At 37.5% G+C, this 19,195-nt stretch overlaps 1 protein-coding gene across 1 annotated transcript in view; it reads left to right on the top strand.

The window, feature by feature from the left end:
• LOC124606335 (arylsulfatase B-like) overlaps nt 1–18,820 on the top strand; it is a 335,977-nt gene extending 317,157 nt beyond the window's left edge. Inside the window, exon 11 of the mRNA XM_047138318.1 lies at nt 16,283–18,820. Within this exon, the coding sequence (XP_046994274.1) occupies nt 16,283–16,448 (166 nt within the window). The 3' untranslated portion in view covers nt 16,449–18,820. The remainder of the gene's footprint in view (nt 1–16,282) is intronic.
• Nucleotides 18,821–19,195: the final 375 nt, after the last annotated feature.

The following is a 19,195-nucleotide window of genomic DNA, read 5'->3' as shown; positions in this document are numbered from 1 at the left end:
TAATGGCTTGTACTTTCATAAATACTAAACTCCTGCCTGCTCCACATCATCCAATGATCTAAGTACTTCATTCAACTGGTTTATCTGTTGCACATATAAAGGTGCATGCTGTACTGCTATCAGAAAAAGTGACCTCGTGACATTAATTCATTCGAGATCAGAAACATTACAATCTCAATGCCCCACAAAAGTGGCTCAATTTGAGGCAAAGGTAGCCTGTTTCAACTGTATTTCACACTGTCTATGAAAAATTTGCAGTTGTCTGCAGCAAGATGGTCCAGTATGTTCCAAAGAAATGCCCTTTAAATCCTTGGTGGACTTTCTGCTCTGCATGAGATTGTGAACCATGCACCTTTTTCCCTTATAACCCATGCAACATCCTCGCAATCAACAACATCTTATTTCCCTCCTTTAAATCTATAAAGTATGCCTCTAACTCTCTGAAGAATCCATTTAGGATGGCATTTCTATTAGGAGTAAAAATATGTGGTATTCACCTATAGATGTCATGTAGGCAACCTTTCAATGAGATGGGGATTCTAACTGTGCTGTCAGAATATGTGTTTTTGCTAGTGAAATTTGATATAAATAATCCATCACAATTTGAGAAGAACCAGGACGTACGTACCTGATACACTAGAGGGAGAAATGATCGTATTTACACATTGTTAAAGATAACAGTGGCTCACAGAGGAGTTCAATATGCAGCAATAAAAATTTTTGATCATTTGCTCAGTAAAATAAAATGTTTGACAATCAGTGAAGCAAGTTTTAAGTTTATTTTTTTAAAACTCATTACTCCTAGACAACTTGTTCTGTTCCATTGATGAATTTTTTCTTAAAAACTGGTAGCCAGTTAAAAATAAATAACTAAAAAACTTGTTTTTGAATGTAATTGGTGTAATTACACGAGTAGGAATAAAATGACAATGTGTTCATTAGTGTTAACCTTAATCTAATAATGTATTTAATCCTGTAAACTGGATTTTTCCACAGCCTTTAGATAAAAGGATTGTTCAAGTGACCTAGGGAACTAACTAACTAAAATGTCCATATCTTGGCAACAGAATATCTACTGCAGACATTACTTGAAGGGCTTCTGTTACTTCCAGACATAACCTAGGCACATGGCCAAAAAATTAACCACTGGAAACATCATGCTGATACCAAGTAATGCCACCTAATTGCTACATTGCACCCCTGTTCTTCTTCGAGGGAATGACTAATATTTTGTCCAGTGAGCTTATCATCTGTGTCACAAGAATCTCCTTTTGGTTTTTCTTTTCACCCTAACCCACGTAATATTAATTAGTGCAGGGGCCTTGTCAATTTGATGTGCATTGTCAGTACTCTTTCTCTGAATCTCACTCACACTTTTGCAATTATCTACTGCTCTCTTTTTTACACTGAAATATGCTCACATTGTCACTACTACCTTTCCTTTGTTTCATATGTTTTCTGTGTGAAATTATGACACACATTGTTTATTTCTTCTAGCATTACTTTCATCTGTTTATCAAACTTTTTATTAGTTTCTTTCCAGAGTTCTTTCACATTTTGGACCAGATCTTTTCACATTCCTACAAACTGCAAATGCATATGCTCTAAATCTTCCATTACAACATTTCATTGAATGATGCCTTACGAAGATCTGCAGCTCCCATTAACACCATGAAGAACTTCATTCTCATGTTTTTTGCTATTAGGTTTCTGGATGGACTTAGATCCCCTTGATTTGTGTATCTGTTGTTTCCTTGCTCTGTGGGACCCTGTCAGGATACTTACCTCATGATCTACTATTGAACACACTGCAACTGTTTCTGCCGTAATTGTGTGAACAATGTATTTCACGTAAGATGGCAGCAAAGTGCATTGTATGAAATATAATAGACCTCTCTAATGCTATTGTATGCTCTGAGTTTTATGTGTGTAACATAATGTTCCTTGGTTGTTCTGTTCAGTGTATTGTACCTGAAAGTGCAGATAAAGTTAATGGCACTGAATGTCTTTTACACACTATTACTTATTCAACTGTGTTGACTCTAATAGTTTAAGGACCCAGTGATGCATTTGGTATAAGTACATCCAGTAGTGAGACAGTATTGGAAAAGTTCCAAGTAGTGCACTTGCGTGAAGTATGAGTTATCATTACAAGATGAATGCTAGTCTTTTGTATTATTCTTCACTATTATTCTTTATGTGAAGACAGTTAAAATGAGTGTGGCACAAATCCTGCAGATTGAAAGGCTTATGGGTCACGAAAATTATGCATTATTGAAATTTGCAGTAGAAGCGTATTTACGTTTGGACTACCTATGGGATGTGGTGGATGGGACAATGAAATCCACAGATCAGTATTATTCAAGTGAGGATAGGAAAGCAAAATCAAAGTTGATATTACTGGTTGACTCAATGAATTATGTTCATGTTGAAAAAAGCTGTGACAGAGAAAGAATTCTGGGACAAATTACAAAGTGCTTTTGAGGATGAGGTCTTACAAGGACCATAGGATTATTAGGTGAGTTAATTACTACTCAGCTGGACAAATGCAAGAGTGTGGATGAATACATCAACAAAATAATAGTCATGTCAAACTGACTGAGAAACAATGGGTTTGAGATCACTGATGAATGGATAGGAACATTACTGTTGGCAGGACTGCCCGAAATGTATGCGCCTATGATTGTGGCACTGGAAAAGCATAGGTATACCGATCATGGGTGACAGAGTTAAAGTAACAATCCTACAGGGTGTAAAGAGTACTTCAAGCTGTCAGGTGTTGGAGAAGGAAACTGCATCTGCTCTTTATTCAAAACACAAAAGGAAGAAATCAGTGAGGTGCTATAGATGTCAGAAGAAGGGGTGTACTGCATCTCAATGCAGAGAAAAAGTAAACCCCAGGTCAGACATGCAGCAAAAGAGGTATGTTGCTGATAGCCCAGAGAGAGGGACCAATAATAATGATGAGGTGCTCTCATGTTTTTATTCTTTTGGAGATGTGGGTAATTATCAACTGGAATGGATTTTAGAATCAGGTGCATCTGGGCATATTGTTAAAGACAAATCTCTTCTTTATTATGTTAAAGATAAGACTCATATGGGAACATCTACTGTTGATGGTAGCAAGCTCCAGTGTTCTTTGGCTGGGAAACTAGACCTACATGTATGTGTAAATGGTGAACTCAATATGGTTACAGCACATGATGTTCATTATGTAAAAAATGTTGTGTCTAACCTACTGTATGCAGAGGAAATTGTCAAGAAGGGAAATACAGTCACTTTTGACATGCACAGAGCAAGAGCAATCAATGAAAATGGTGAAGTTATAGCTACAGCAAGTAACAAAATGGGTATTTTTAAGATGCATATCATTGACAGTAAACATAGAAATATATACTGAGTGGAAGGTGTTTTATGGCACCGCAAACTTGGACACCTAAATAGAAAGAGTATGTCTTTATTAATGGATATGGAAAAGGGAATACAGAATTATAATGTAGCCAAGGACCCTTGTGAGATATGCATAAAAGGAAAACAAGTGAGGCTACTTTTTAAGACTAGTAAAAGTAAATCTGCAGAGGTCTTACAGTTAATCCATACAGATGTATGTGGCCTGACGGAGTGTGAATCCATAGGTGGGAGTTATTATTTTCTTATGTTTATTGGTGACTATTCATGATATACTCATCTTTATTTTCTTGGTTCCAAAGACCAAGTGAGTGACATTTTTGAGGAATATCATAGTATGGTAGAAAGGTGGATGGGAAGGAAGATTAAGACCATCAGGTCTGATAACAGGAGAGAATATATTAACCATAAATTGAAGATACTTCTGGCAAAATGGGAATCAGGCATCAAATTACCATAAGTTGCAGGCCATCTCAAATTGTAGTTGCTGAGAGGGCTAATTGGACCATAGCTGAAAAAGCAAGAAGCATGATAACTGATGCTGGATTATCAAAAGATTTTTGGGCAGAAGCAGTATCAATGGCTGTATATTTGAACAATAGACAACCTAAAAAAGCATTAAGGAACAAAACACCATATGAGATATGGGTAGGAAGGAAACCTCACCAAATCAATATAAAGGTTTTTGGATGTGATGCAATGGTGCACATTCCAAAACAGCTGAGAGGAAAATGGGACCCAAAAGCTAAAAAGTATATTTTTGTAGGAAACTGTGAGAATTCAGAGGGATCCATTGAATAAAATGATAGTTACCAGTAGAGATGTAGTATTCTTTGAAAATAGAAAGGACTCTGAAGAGGGCAAGACTACTAAGTTAACTGCACCTAGTTCTGAGGGTGAAACTTTATGTGAAGAAAGAGAAAATTAAGAACAGGAAGAGGACAGTCAAAGTCAAATGGAGACTATTTATGATGACAATGAGTTTGAGGATGAACAAAATGAAGAGAACAATGTAAGGTGTTCTTCTCAAGTACCAAAACCAAAATAATATCTGGATTTTGAGATGTATGCAGCCCAGTCTTTTAATGATGAGCCATCAACAGCAGAAGAAGCAATGAGTGTCCCAAACAGTCAAGAATGGAAAGAAGCAATGGAAAAGGAATTGGAATCTTTATCTCAGAATGAAACCTTTGAATGGGTAAATATGCCAGCAGATAAGAAACCATTACAGGTAAGATGGGTATTCACTCTGAAGAGCCCCAAAAATTCATCACCAAGATATAAAGCATGACTTGTAATAAAAGGACATTTGCAAAAACAAGGGATCAGTTACAAAGAAACTTTTCCACCTGTAGTCAAGTGTGCGTCATTGAGATGTCTTTTAGCCTTGGCAGCAAAACAAAATTTAACAATTCATCATAAGGATGTAAAAACAGCATATTTAAATGGAAAACTGGAGGAGGAAATGTATGTCATTCCACGAAGAGCAGTCATGAAAACCAGATTGGAAAGGGAAAAGATTTGTCATTTATGAAAAAGTATTTATGGACATAAACAGAGTGGACATCTCTGGAATCAATTTCTACATAAAACTAATAAATATGTCAGATCCCAGAATATACTATAAAAGGGGGAGAGAAGGGGTGATGATAATAATGGCAATATGGGTGGACGACTTCTTTATCCTGACTGAAATTGAAAGCCAAATGAGAATTTTTAAGAAACAGCTGCAAGTCAAGTTTAAGATGCATTATTCTGGAGAATTGAAACAATATTTAGGCATGCAGATCACTAAGGATGAAGAGGGACAAGAATTGAGAATAAATCAATCATCATCTTAAATCTTAAAGAAATTTGACATGAGTGATTGTAAACCCATAACTACTCCAATGGAAGTAGGAGTGAAGTTAAATACAAATGACTGAGATGTGGAATGCGGTAAGAATGTTCCATATTTAGAAGCAGTAGGGAGTTTGTTATATTTGTCTCAAACACCATAACCTGACATTGCTTTTGCCAGCAACACAGTTAACAGATATTGCAGAGAACCAAAGGAAAAGCACTGGAAAGCTGTGAAAAGGATATTCCAATATCTAAGAGGGACTTCAAACCACAAATTAAGATACCATAGAGATCGTAATGCAAAACTAAAAGGCCACAGTCATGCAGGCTGGGGGAGTGAATTGAAAGATAGGCACTCCACTACTTGCTGCTGCTTTAAATTAATGGGGAGCCTCATTTCATGGTCCTGTTAAAAGCAATTTTATATCAACAATAGAACCAATGTCTTGAAGCAGCTCTCCTACTACAGAAAAAGATATTGATACATAATGCACAAAATCGCAAAAATGTAAACTACAAAACTGAATGAAAAGATATAGGCCACAGAACTGAGATACACAATTCAAAGTCCACCTATGGTGGTGCAGACTAGTTGTTTAGTTTGTTGCCATCAATCATTTAGTTATCTCCAAAATTTGGAAGTGTGTTCGGATGCAGGCTGAGTTGGCATCTCTTCGCTCCCAGCTTCAGGCAGTGTTGGCTTCGGTCACACAGCTTGAGGCTGTTGCCAATGGGCATCACTGTGGGGGTCCGGATGGGGATTTGTCGGGGACGGCCAGCTCGTCCCATGCATCCCCTGATCAGACTAAGACTGTGGTTGCCCGGGATACTGCCCGCATTGAGGCTGATCCCTCACCTGTGGTAGAGTGGGAGGTCATTTCAAGGTGTGGCAGGGGGCGAAAGACATTCCGGAGGGCTGAACGGAAAGCCTCTCCAGTTTGTCTGACGAACCGGTTTCAGGCTCTGTCTCAGGCTGATACTGATCTTCGGCCTGACATGGCTGCTTGTCCTGTTCCAGAGGTTGCCCCTCAGTCTGCAAGATCCGGGCAGTTGCAGAGGGTGGGCTTACTGGTAGTTGGGAGCTCCAACGTCAGGCGCGTAATGGGGCCCCTTAGGGAAATGGCAGCAAGAGAGGGGAAGAAAACCAATGTGCACTCCGTGTGCATACCGGGGGGAGTCATTCCAGATGTGGAAAGGGTCCTTCCGGATGCCATGAAGGGTACAGGGTGCACCCATCTGCAGGTGGTCGCTCATGTCAGCACCAATGATGTGTGTCGCTATGGATCGGAGGAAATCCTCTCTGGCTTCCGGCGGCTATCTGATTTGGTGAAGACTGCCAGTCTCGCTAGCGGGATGAAAGCAGAGCTCACCATCTGCAGCATCGTCGACAGGACTGACTGCGGACCTTTGGTACAGAGCCGAGTGGAGGGTCTGAATCAGAGGCTGAGACGGTTCTGCGACCATGTGGGCTGCAGATTCCTCGACTTGCGCCATAGGGTGGTGGGGTTTCGGGTTCCGCTGGATAGGTCAGGAGTCCACTACACGCAACAAGCGGCTACACGGGTAGCAGGGGTTGTGTGGCGTGGGCTGGGTGGTTTTTTAGGTTAGATGGCCTTGGGCAAGTACAGAAAGGGCAACAGCCTCAACGGGTGTGGGGCAAAGTCAGGACATGCGGGGACCAAGCAGCAATCGGTATTGTAATTGTCAACTGTCGAAGCTGCGTTGGTAAAGTACCGGAACTTCAAGCGCTGATAGAAAGTACCGAAGCTGAAATCGTTATAGGTACAGAAAGTTGGCTTAAGCCAGAGATAAATTCTGCCGAAATTTTTACAAAGGTACAGACGGTGTTTAGAAAGGATAGATTGCATGCAACCGGTGGTGGAGTGTTCGTCGCTGTTAGTGGATAGTTCCTGTGAATTATTATGGGTGGAGGTTACACTAAACAACCGAACTAGGTTAATAATTGGCTCCTTTTACCGACCTCCCGACTCAGCAGCATTAGTGGCAGAACAACTGAGAGAAAATTTGGAATACATTTCATATAAATTTTCTCAGCATGTTATAGTCTTAGGTGGAGATTTCAATTTACCAGATATAGACTGAGACACTCAGATGTTTAGGACGGGTGGTAGGGACAGAGCATCGAGTGACATTATACTGAGTGCACTATCCGAAAATTACCTCGAGCAATTAAACAGAGAACCGACTCGTGGAGATAACATATTGGACCTACTGATAACAAACAGACCCGAACTTTTCGACTCTGTATGTACAGAACAGGGAATCAGTGATCATAACGCCGTTGCAGCATCCCTGAATATGGAAGTTAATAGGAATATAAAAAAAGGGAGGAAGGTTTATCTGTTTAGCAAGAGTAATAGAAGGCACACTTCAGACCACCTAACAGATCAAAACGAAAATTTCTGTTCCGACACTGACAATGTTGAGTGTTTATGGAAAAAGTTCAACGCAATCGTAAAATGCGTTTTAGACAGGTACGTGCCGAGTGAAACTGTGAGGGACGGGAAAAACCCACCGTGGTACAACAACAAAGTTAGGAAACTACTGCGAAAGCAAAGAGAGCTCCACTCCAAGTTTAAACGCAGCCAAAACCTCTCAGACAAACAGAAGCCAAACGATGTCAAAGTTAGCGTAAGGAGGGCTATGCGTGAAGCGTTCATTGAATTCGAAAGTAAAATTCTATGTACCAACTTGACAGAAAATCCTAGGAAGTTCTGGTCTTACGTTAAATCAGTAAGTGGCTCGAAACAGCATATGCAGACACTACGGGATGATGATGGCATTGAAACAGAGGATGACACGCGTAAAGCTGAAATACTAAACACCTTTTTCCAAAGCTGTTTCACAGAGGAAGACCGCACTGCAGTTCCTTCTCTAAATCCTCGCACAAACGAAAAAATCGCTGACATCGAAATAAGTGTCCAAGGAATAGAAAAGCAACTGGAATCACTCAATAGAGGAAAGTCCACTGGACCTGACGGGATACCAATTCGATTCTACACAGAGTACGCGAAAGAACTTGCCCCCCTTCTAACAGCCGTGTACCGCAAGTCTCTAGAGGAACGGAGGGTTCCAAATGATTGGAAAAGAGCACAGGTAGTCCCAGTCTTCAAGAAGGGTCGTCGAGCAGATGCGCAAAACTATAGACCTATATCTCTTACGTCGATCTCTTGTAGAATTTTAGAACATGTTTTTTGCTCGCGTATCATGTCATTTCTGGAAACCCAGAATCTACTATGTAGGAATCAACATGGATTCCGGAAACAGCGATCGTGTGAGACCCAACTCGCCTTATTTGTTCATGAGACCCAGAAAATATTAGATACAGGCTCCCAGGTAGATGCTATTTTTCTTGACTTCTGGAAGGCGTTCGATACAGTTCCGCACTGTCACCTGATAAACAAAGTAAGAGCCTACGGAATATCAGACCAGCTGTGTGGCTGGATTGAAGAGTTTTTAGCAAACAGAACACAGCATGTTGTTATCAATGGAGAGATGTCTACAGACGTTAAAGTAACCTCTGGCGTGCCACAGGGGAGCGTTATGGGACCATTGCTTTTCACAATATATATAAATGACTTAGTAGATAGTGTCAGAAGTTCCATGCGGCTTTTCGCGGATGATGCTGTAGTATACAGAGAAGTTGCAGCATTAGAAAATTGTAGCGAAATGCAGGAAGATCTGCAGCGGATAGGCACTTGGTGCAGGGAGTGGCAACTGACCCTTAACATAGACAAATGTAATGTATTGCGAATACATAGAAAGAAGGATCCTTTATTGTATGATTATATGATAGCGGAACAAACACTGGTAGCAGTTACTTCTGTAAAATATCTGGGAGTATGCGTGCGGAACGATTTGAAGTGGAATGATCATATAAAATTAATTGTTGGTAAGGCGGGTACCAGGTTGAGATTCATTGGGAGAGTGCTTAGAAAATGTAGTCCATCAACAAAGGAGGTGGTTTACAGGACACTCGTTCGACCTATACTTGAGTATTGCTCATCAGTGTGGGATCCGTACCAGGTCGGGTTGACGGAAGAGATTGAGAAGATCCAAAGAAGAGCGGCGCGTTTCGTTACCGGGTTATTTGGTAACCGTGATAGCGTTACGGAGATGTTTAATAAACTCAAGTGGCAGACTCTGCAAGAGAGGCGCTCTGCATCGCGGTGTAACTTGCTCGCCAGGTTTCGAGAGGGTGCGTTTCTGGATGAGGTATCGAATATATTGCTTCCCCCTACTTATACCTCCCGAGGAGATCACGAATGTAAAATTAGAGAGATTAGAGCGTGCACGGAGGCTTTCAGACAGTCGTTCTTCCCGCGAACCATACGCGACTGGAACAGGAAAGGGAGGTAATGACAGTGGCACGTAAAGTGCCCTCCGCCACACACCGTTGGGTGGCTTGCGGAGTATCAATGTAGATGTAGATGTAGATGTAGATGTAGATGTAGATCGCCAATGTTACAAAGCAGTTTTTCTCCAGACTGAGTAGCCATTAACAGGATTTTGAATGTAAATCTGTTGTATATTTCTATTTAACTGTATGGCAATTAATGTACAATTACATATCCTTGTGTACATATGCACATAAACTTAACAATAATGGAAAAAAAGAGGAGAAGATTTGTTTGAAAATCATACAACACAAGATGAAAAGATGTGTGCCATGTTTATATATGAAAGGATAAAGTAGTAAGGTATAGATAAATTCTGTTATTATACAGCTTTTAATATCCTTCTCTGAGCAAATTACTGTGTGCTCATATTAGTTCTTTAGGAGCTCTGGTGATTGGAATGAGCTTCTGCTGTGGTGTTGTATTTTTTGAGGATGGACTAATATTTCTTCACCCTGCCATTGTGACTGCTAGTTGCTGGGAAAACATTTCTGAAAACCAGAAATGAGGGTGGCATCAATCATCAGGAGCCAGAAAATCAGGATATAATACTTTTCGTACAGGATTTTGTCTATGGTCTTTTTGGAGTTCAGAATGCTATTTCAAGGCATACATCTCTTTAGTCAGTCATGTGTAACATCAGAACACAAAGTTTATGAATATGCAATAACAAATCAACCATATGTTTCTGCAGGTGCATTAGTATTCATTAAGATGTTAATATACATATAGAGCCTCTCCTGACATTACATTATGTAGAAATTTGGATCATAGGGATTAAGACAAAATAAATAGTGAAACAAAAATCTATAATCATATCTAGTGTTTAAATTATCCAGATGCAATTGTTAACGATTCATCTTATCACGACTTAAGCTCTTCCTGCATATATGAAAATTCACACCTGAAACATCTTGCAATGAAATGCAGATCGGGGTGCTATCTGTCAGAAAGCAGTCAATCATTTCTCCCAAGCAATGTATCTGCTTACCTTGTGTTCACATGCCATTCTCACTCTTTATTTTACTTTTTTTTTAAATTTTTTACATCAACTGTCTTCCATTGTAAAAGAATTAGCAGTTCACTTCAGTATCACTATTGGTCACCGCAAACAGCATTTCCCCATGCCAACAATAACTGTCTACCATGTCATCATTGTTACTGCTTAAAATTCACCAGCAGATTTAATGCATTGTGTGAAATGTGTGTGAGCTCTGCACCATATGGTCACATATAGCATAACTGGCACCACTGTAGTGCAATATCCAACACACTGTCCAACACTTACAGCAAGTCAGTGTAGTGGTAATCCCATGCAGTTAAGTACTGCACATCAATGCAATGAGATATATGATTATATCATTCCCTTCCTACTGAGTAGCAACAAAATTTACTATATGATTAATGCTAACTCAGAAATAACTTTGCATTTTTATAGGATGCCTATTGCTAACTCAGAAATAAGTTTGCATTTTGTCAGGCTATCAGACCACAATCACATTCATTCAAAATGTAAAAACAAAACTGTACTAGAACCAAAATGTTCTAAATGAATCTATACATACCCTGGTCCACATAGCTTGATATACACAACAGGAGATCCACATCAAATTCAACTAAGTTGTTTTATGGAAACCATAACTTATGGTTTATCATTACGACATCTCCAGTCTGTCTTAGTGAACAAAAAACCTGATTCAACATCCTACCAACTGAAAAATGCATCAACTATAACAAATAAGAATGCACGTAATTCCAAACAAAATATATATGTAATTCACAGGCTACATTAACTTGCAAACCTATTCAAAACTAAACTTGCATATGTATGTAGTTATCTTATGGCAGCAAAACTTGGTAGATATTCTAATGCGTTAATGCAAAATCAACTTATGTTGGAAAAAAATTAGTTCTAATTTTGGCCTCCGGGTATAAATCTGGTACTGTGAATGCAAGAAAGACATACAGAAATGTTTCCGTATGTAATGTATTAGGAACAGAATGTGGGCAGAAAAGTCAGGCAAGTGAGAAAGGCATAATTTTGACTTTATTATTAACCACCACTAACACAATTTGTTCAATATGAGCACTGGATACATCGACAGAATTTTGTATAGTGCCAGATTTGCACCTGGTGGCCAACATCAGTTCCATATTAATAAATTTGCGTATCTACCAAGTTTTGCTGCTATATGATAATTGTAGCCCACACTGGCTCTCCATGAGAAGCTGCACTATAATGATAATCACTCGATAAATCAAGATTTGCCGTCAGTTCCTTCTCTTGTGTTTCGTGTCATTCTAGAGGAGTTTGGGCTTATTGGTTATTCCAATTGTCGAATTTCTTATAAATCAATTGACAAATTTGTGATCATTTTCTATAATTCACTTTCAAGCTGGTTATTAATAGCTTTCTCTTGTATTTTAAAACTTTCAATCAGTATTTCATTTTCACTTTTGGATAAACTGGCCACTTCAGATGATTCTGCCTCCAATTTTGCCCTCCTTTTGGCTAAATAATTTTATCCCTCTTGGGCTAAAATAGCCACCCTATTGGTCATGTCTTCATTGTCAACTGTTATTTTCTTAACTGCCACTTACACTGCCTCTAATTTTGCATCTTCATTAGCAAATAGCTTACTAACCATTTCTGACAATGCTTCTAACTTTGCTTCTTGGTTAGCAGATGTTGTTTATAGGTTTTGCTTAAGCTAGAGAAGGTTCTTGATTCACTTTGTAGGAAGTACCAGAAAGTAGTTCTATGTGGTGACTTCAATATTAATTTTATACATGATTGTGCAAGTAAAAGGATGTTGGTAGATCTCCTAAATTCATATGATCTGATGCAAACTGTGCTTTTTCCAACTAGGGTGCAGGGAAACAGTAGCACAGTCATAGACAATATTTTTGTTCATTCTTCATTACTAGATGGGCATTCTGTTAGTAAAAGGGTGAATGGCCTTTCAGACCAAGACGCACAAATTTTAACACTAACAGGTTTTTGTACTCTAACCAATGTCGTATTTAATTACAAACTATGTAGGAAAGTTAATCCAACAGCAATAGAGAGTTTTTCAAGACTTGTCAAGGAACAAGAGTGGCAAGATGTTTATAGTGCCGATAATATAGATGATAAATACAATGCTTTCCATAACACATTTTTCATGCTCTTTGAGAGTTGCTTTCCATTAGAACATTCTAAATGGGGTACTAGCAGTAATGGACATCCCCGTTGGCTGACTAGTGGGATAAGGATATCATGTAGAACAAAGCGGGAATTATATCAAAATGTTAGAAGTAGTCACAATCAAGCTACAGTAGCCCATTACAAACACTATTGTGAGGTGCTTAAAAATGTTATTAGCAAGGCAAAAAGTATGTGGTATGCAAATAGAATAGCTAATTCACAGGATAAAATTAAAGCCATATGGTCAGTTGTGAAGGAAGTGTCTGGTCAGCAGCACAAGGTTGACGATATAAAGTCAGTTTGCAGTAATAATATTTCTGTTACTGATAAATCAGATATATGTACAGTATTTAACAACCATTTTCTGAGCATTGCTGGTGAATTAAATAAAAATTTAGTATATACAGGAGATCATATAAATTTCTTAGCAAATGTCTTTCCGAGATTGATGTCTGAAATACTCCTCCGTGATACAGACAAGAAGGAGATTGAGACAATTATCAAATCACTGAACACTAAGGACTCTGATGGTTATGATGGAGTGTCTATCAGAATATTAAAGTACTGTGCTGCACATGTTAGCCCTGTATTTAGCCATATTTGTAATTTTTCCTTTAGGAATGGTCAGTTTCCTGAGCGATTAAAGTACTCAGTAGTAAAGCCGCTTTATAAAAAGGGAGAAAGGGATAATGTAGATAATTTTAGACCTATTTCTATGTCATCAGTGTTTGCAAAAGTTATTGAAAAGGCTGTGTATGTAAGGTTAATTGATCATTTTTTATCACACGATTTGCTATCAAATGTACAGTTCGGCTTTAGAAGTTGTTTGACAACTGAAAATGCTATATTCTCTTTTCTCTGTGAGGTACTGGATGGGCTAAACAAAAAGTTTCGAATGCTTGGCGTATTTTTTTAGTTAACAAAGGCATTTGACTGTGTTGATCACACAATATTGCTCCAGAAGTTGAACCATTACGGAATAAGGGGAGTAGCTCACAATTGGTTCACCTCTTACTTTAGCAACAGGCAGCAAAAGGTCATTATTCACAATGTTGATAACAGCTGTGATGTGGGATCTGAGTGTGGTACTGTCAAGTGGGGGGTACCCCAGGGATCAGTGTTGGGGCCGCTCCTGTTCCTTGTTTATATAAATGATATGCCCTCTAGTATTATGGGTAACTCTAAAATGTTTCTGTTTGCTGATGATACTAGCTTGGTAGTAAAGGATGTTGTGTGCAACATTGACTCAGTTTCAAGTAGAGCAGTACATGACCTCAGTTTATGGCTTGTAGAAAATAAACTAACGTCAAATCACAGCAAGACTCAGTTTTTACAGTTCCTAACACACAATTCAACAAAACCTGACGTTTTAATCTCACAGAACGGGCATATGATTAGTGAAACTGAACAGTTAAAATTCCTAGGTGTTCAGATAGATAGTAAGCTGTCGTGGAAAGCCCACATTCAGGATCTTGTTCAAAGACTTAATACTGCCATTTTCACTATTCAAATGGTATCGAAAGTGAGTGATATTTCGACATGTAAATTAGTCTACCTTGCTTATTTTCATTCACTTATGTCGTATGGTATTATGTTTTGGGGTAACTCTTCCCATTCTAGAAGGATATTTTTGGCTCAGAAACGGACGGTTCGGGCAATAAGTGGTGCGAGTTCACAAACCTCTTGTCGACCTCTTTTCACAAGTCTGGGTATTTTGACATTGGCCTCTCAATATGTATATTCCTTATTGTCATTTCTTGTTACCAATATTAGTTTATTTCCAACAATAAGCAGCTTTCACTTTGTTAATACTCAGCAGAAATCAAACCTCCATTTGGATCGGACTTCCTTAACTCTTGTGCAAAAAGGTGTGCAGTATACTGCTGCATCCATTTTCAATAAGTTGCCACTCGAATTAAAAAATCTTAGCAGTAATCCACGCGCCTTCAAATCGAAACTGAAGAGTTTCCTCATAGGTCACTCCTTCTATTCTGTCAAGGAGTTCCTTGAAAAATTAAGATGATTCTCATTGTATTGCTGGTAGCATTTGCTTAAACTTATGGACTGATTTTCTTTCAGGTTCATGAACATTTAATTTTATCTGTTATTACTTTTTATGTTGTAAGTTCATGTACTGACACGTTCCATAACCTTGGAGATTTGCTCCTCAATTTGGTCCTATGGAATTTGACATTTAAATAATAAAATAAAATAAAAGATAAATATATTGTTAACAATATCTGATAATTTATCTACTGGAATAGGCAGAGTTTTCCCCAATTCAATTACACCTCTCACAGCTTGTGGAAGCATTACTAACTTGACTAGCATGAAATCAACTTGATCTTCTGTTACAGAAATTGCAATGGACTGACCTATACTTTGTTTATAATTTTAATTGGAAAGTACAAAAACATTCATTTGGCACTCCATATACTTGCATGAATACTTAATACATCAAATCAAACAATATTTTGGTGCAGTAGTGAGAAATAAACTAGAAGCATGATAACAATAATGAACATATCAGAGTCAATATGATTACTTATGTCTATTGTACTCACTATGTATTTACATCCCAGCCTTGAAAATTAAATAAAACTTTCATGCATTACTTTTGCCTGGAAGAGACATAACAGACTAAAGTGTGTAACTGGCATCCAATGTCCAACATTGATTGTCATGGTATGATTAGAACAGCATAAAAAACTTCATCCTGTAATTCACAAAACTCATTCTAAAAATTATTCTACTTTAACAAATCCAAACATGCAGGATACAGTATATGTGAGGTTCCCAACTATAACACATCCCTGTTACTTTTATCCATATGCCATGTTCTTTTTTGCCAGTAATAATGGAGCAGGGTTAATGTCACTCATACCTTGTTAAACAGAAACATTTACAACTGCAATGACATGATGATTAAAATTAATGAAGAAAATGAAACACTAATTACATAAACAGAACACAAACATGACCTCATTTAAAATAACAATAAAATAACTGCTTACAACACTTTTAGCAGTGCAAATTAAGGGAATCAGGCATGATCCTACCCTCCATTTTCTTATTGTTCATAGACTCAAATAAATTTTGACCTCCACTTTCTCTTGTCTTCATGTTCTTGTGACATCTGAATGTTACACCAACAGTGGAATTATGTCTCAAGTGAGCCCTCTTATTAGGGAATGAGATACTGATAATTAATGAGAAAAAGTTTAAAGGTCCAAATTGGATTACTAACTGGAATGATTTATGTCATCAGAGGAGGGATATGACATTACACCTTGTGTAATTACACATAGTCCACATATTTGGTGGCTGGAAACTTAAACATTTATTAATGAAGGTAAACTGAAAACTGAGATTCAGATTGCTCATAGCATTTTGAAATAATTTTTCATTTTCTCTGATTACTTTTCAGACACCCTGAAATTGTGCAGCGCCTAGAGTCAATTCTAAAAACTATAAATGCAACAGCAGTGCCTCCGGGAAACCTTCCATACGATCCTCGAGCAGATCCTCGATTTTGGGACCACACTTGGACCAATTTTGGTGATTACAGCATACTTAATAATGCTGTCAGCTGATTAAAATAATGTGCACTTTGCAAACAAAATAACTTTCAACTGCTCTATTGTCAGTTACTGCTGAAATGTACCAATGAGAGACATTTCTTTCTATGTTCAACCTATGAACAAATTTTGTATATATTTGCTTGATTAATGTCACTCTAGTTCATCTGTAAAACTGAAGTATGTGTTTTTTGTCAATGTGTTGCATATTTTGCTACTTTCATCAAGAAACTTTATAGCTATTATTATTATTATTATTATTATTATTTATGTATCGAGACTCTGAACCAGTAGTGCACCTCAGCTTTATTTATAGCAACACATATAGTTGATGTGAAATAAAAATTGACATTATAAGATACTGACAAGTGACCTTACAGCAAGAAGATAGAATGAAGCTGATGAAGTATGAAAATTAAATAAAATATTTTACTACAGAATTTAGAAAATTTGAAAACTTTATCATAGTGTTTCTTAACAATTTTTACTTGAAAAGGAGAGAGTTGAAGATGTTCCAGTTATTAAAATTTTGTATACAATGAGAATTAAGACCTGCTGACTCCATAATGGACTTTTCCTTTCAGTATATAGTGAATTATTTTTGTAAGATGTGCAACTGAGTTCCTTAATATTTAAACTCTATTTAGAACCAAAAAATAAAATCACCATGTAATTTCCAAGTGCTGAAATTAGTATAAGTGAGCCCACCTAACAGTGGTGTTAGACAGCCAGTGATAATGAATTTGAAGGTTTTAGAACCTGAGTACCCTTCAATGGGCACCAAAAGAAATAGGTGAAAAGAATAGTTGTGAAAGGGTTGGAGAAATAGCAGGGGTAAACTCACACCCAGAGCTACACTGGGACAGAGCATCATTTATTGTCATAGCTGATATCCAAAGTTATTCAGACTTCATTGTAATAATGAAGTCTTAACACTAATTATTCAAATTTAAAATACCTAAAGATGCACTGATTCACTTAAACAGATCATAAAAAATTAGTGTAAAGATAAACAGAATAAAATATGAGGTGGTGAGTGGTGAGAGTATGAGGAGGAGGAAAAGAGGGAGAGGGAACCAGATTAATAGAGAGGGAGGAGGGAAAAATTGGGAAAGAGATAAGGAAGGAGGTAAAATAGAGCTTAAAGAATGGCAGAAAACAAGGTAGTGATACAAATCACCAGTTATTTGCACACTATCTGAACTGAACTGTAGCACATTCATTCTTTTCTCACATTTGTTTTCCTCTCTCTCTTTTGTTGGTTGTGTCACTACAAATTTGTACTCTCCTTTCAGTCTTACACTGTATTGTGTTTCTGTGTTTCTGTCCCCCTGCTTTTGCAACTAATTTACTTTCATGAGTTCTTTGTTGTGTTCATATTTCAAATAATATGTTATTTTAGTAAATGTAGCTCACAGTAATTTATTTCACCCTTACTATTGAATTGTATATTGAGTATTTTGTAGTTTACTGAATAGCATCATCATTAAAGGTTCCTCCTCATCACTGTATGTACAATATGATTTTTCAAAAACATATTGATGGTTCATGAAGCAGTATTAATATCTCTAAAAATAATTATGTAAGATTTCTATATTGAGATTCCCATTAACACAGACTGATATTTTCCAAAGATTAAATTTTAATGTTTAAATATCTCCAGTAAGATTTTCATACAAGGCAGACAGTAATGTCAGGTAATATTCGTGATTTTCATACATTTTCTTTTCTTTTCTTGTCAGGCTGCTCATTTTGGTAGCAGTAGACTTTCATAAGAAGGAAAGTTAAATGTGTTTTTGGCAAAAAGGTCTTGTTCTGGTATTCTACTGTTGAAAAATTTGTGTTTCAAAATATTTTACAGTTATGCTAACAATCCAATGTACTGTATCTATAGGAGCATTACTTCACTAAAACTCAGTTATTTGAGCCAAGTAAATTTTCTGTTATGCATTTTTCCCCATCAGTCAATGTCTTGCTACATTGATAAAACTGGTTCCTGTCGGATCATCCAATTTAAGCACTTTCAGAATCGGCTAGCACTTGGATGACCATCCCCGTCTGCTGAGTGCTGTTGGCAAGCGGGTTGCACTCAGCCCTTGTGCGGTCAATTGAGGAGCTACTTGACTGAGAAGTGGTGGCTCCAGTCATGATAACTGACAACAGTTGGGACAGCAGTGTGCTGATGACAAGCCCCTCCATATCAGCATGCAGTGACGTCTGTTGACTGAGAATGACATGTAGGTCGGTCAGTACCACTGGTCCTTCTGAGGCCTGGTTGGACAGAGTTATCTTTTCCCTTAATTATGCTCTGGTTTTTAATAAATAATTGTTCTACACAAAATGTACAAATTGTTGATTTATATTTAGAATTTATGTTGTGAGAAGGAACTTGTTCTGGTATTCTACTGTTGAAAAATTTGTGTTTCAAAATATTTTACAGTTATGTTAACAATCCAATGTACTGTATCTATAGGAGCATTACTTCACTAAAACTCAGTTATTTGAGCCAAGTAAATTTTCTGTTATGCATTTTTCCCCATCAGTCAATGTCTTGCTACATTGCCTAAATATGCCTCCAATATTTTCTGTCCTCTTTGTAAAAATGTAAGTAGTACAGTGTTTTTTATGAATACACAACTATTTTAATCAAGCTGCTAAAAATTAAGCATCATCCTTAATTGAGATATAATCCTTCTACAGCTCATGATCAATTTAGAAACTGGTACAGACATGAAGCTCATTTAACTAACTGACTGTTGAGA

The sequence above is a fragment of the Schistocerca americana genome, chromosome 3 (genome assembly GCF_021461395.2).
Source record: "Schistocerca americana isolate TAMUIC-IGC-003095 chromosome 3, iqSchAmer2.1, whole genome shotgun sequence".
Classification (NCBI taxonomy): Eukaryota; Metazoa; Arthropoda; class Insecta; order Orthoptera; family Acrididae; genus Schistocerca; species Schistocerca americana.
Note: the sequence above shows the minus strand (reverse complement) of the source record. Positions and strands in the feature narration are given on the sequence as shown.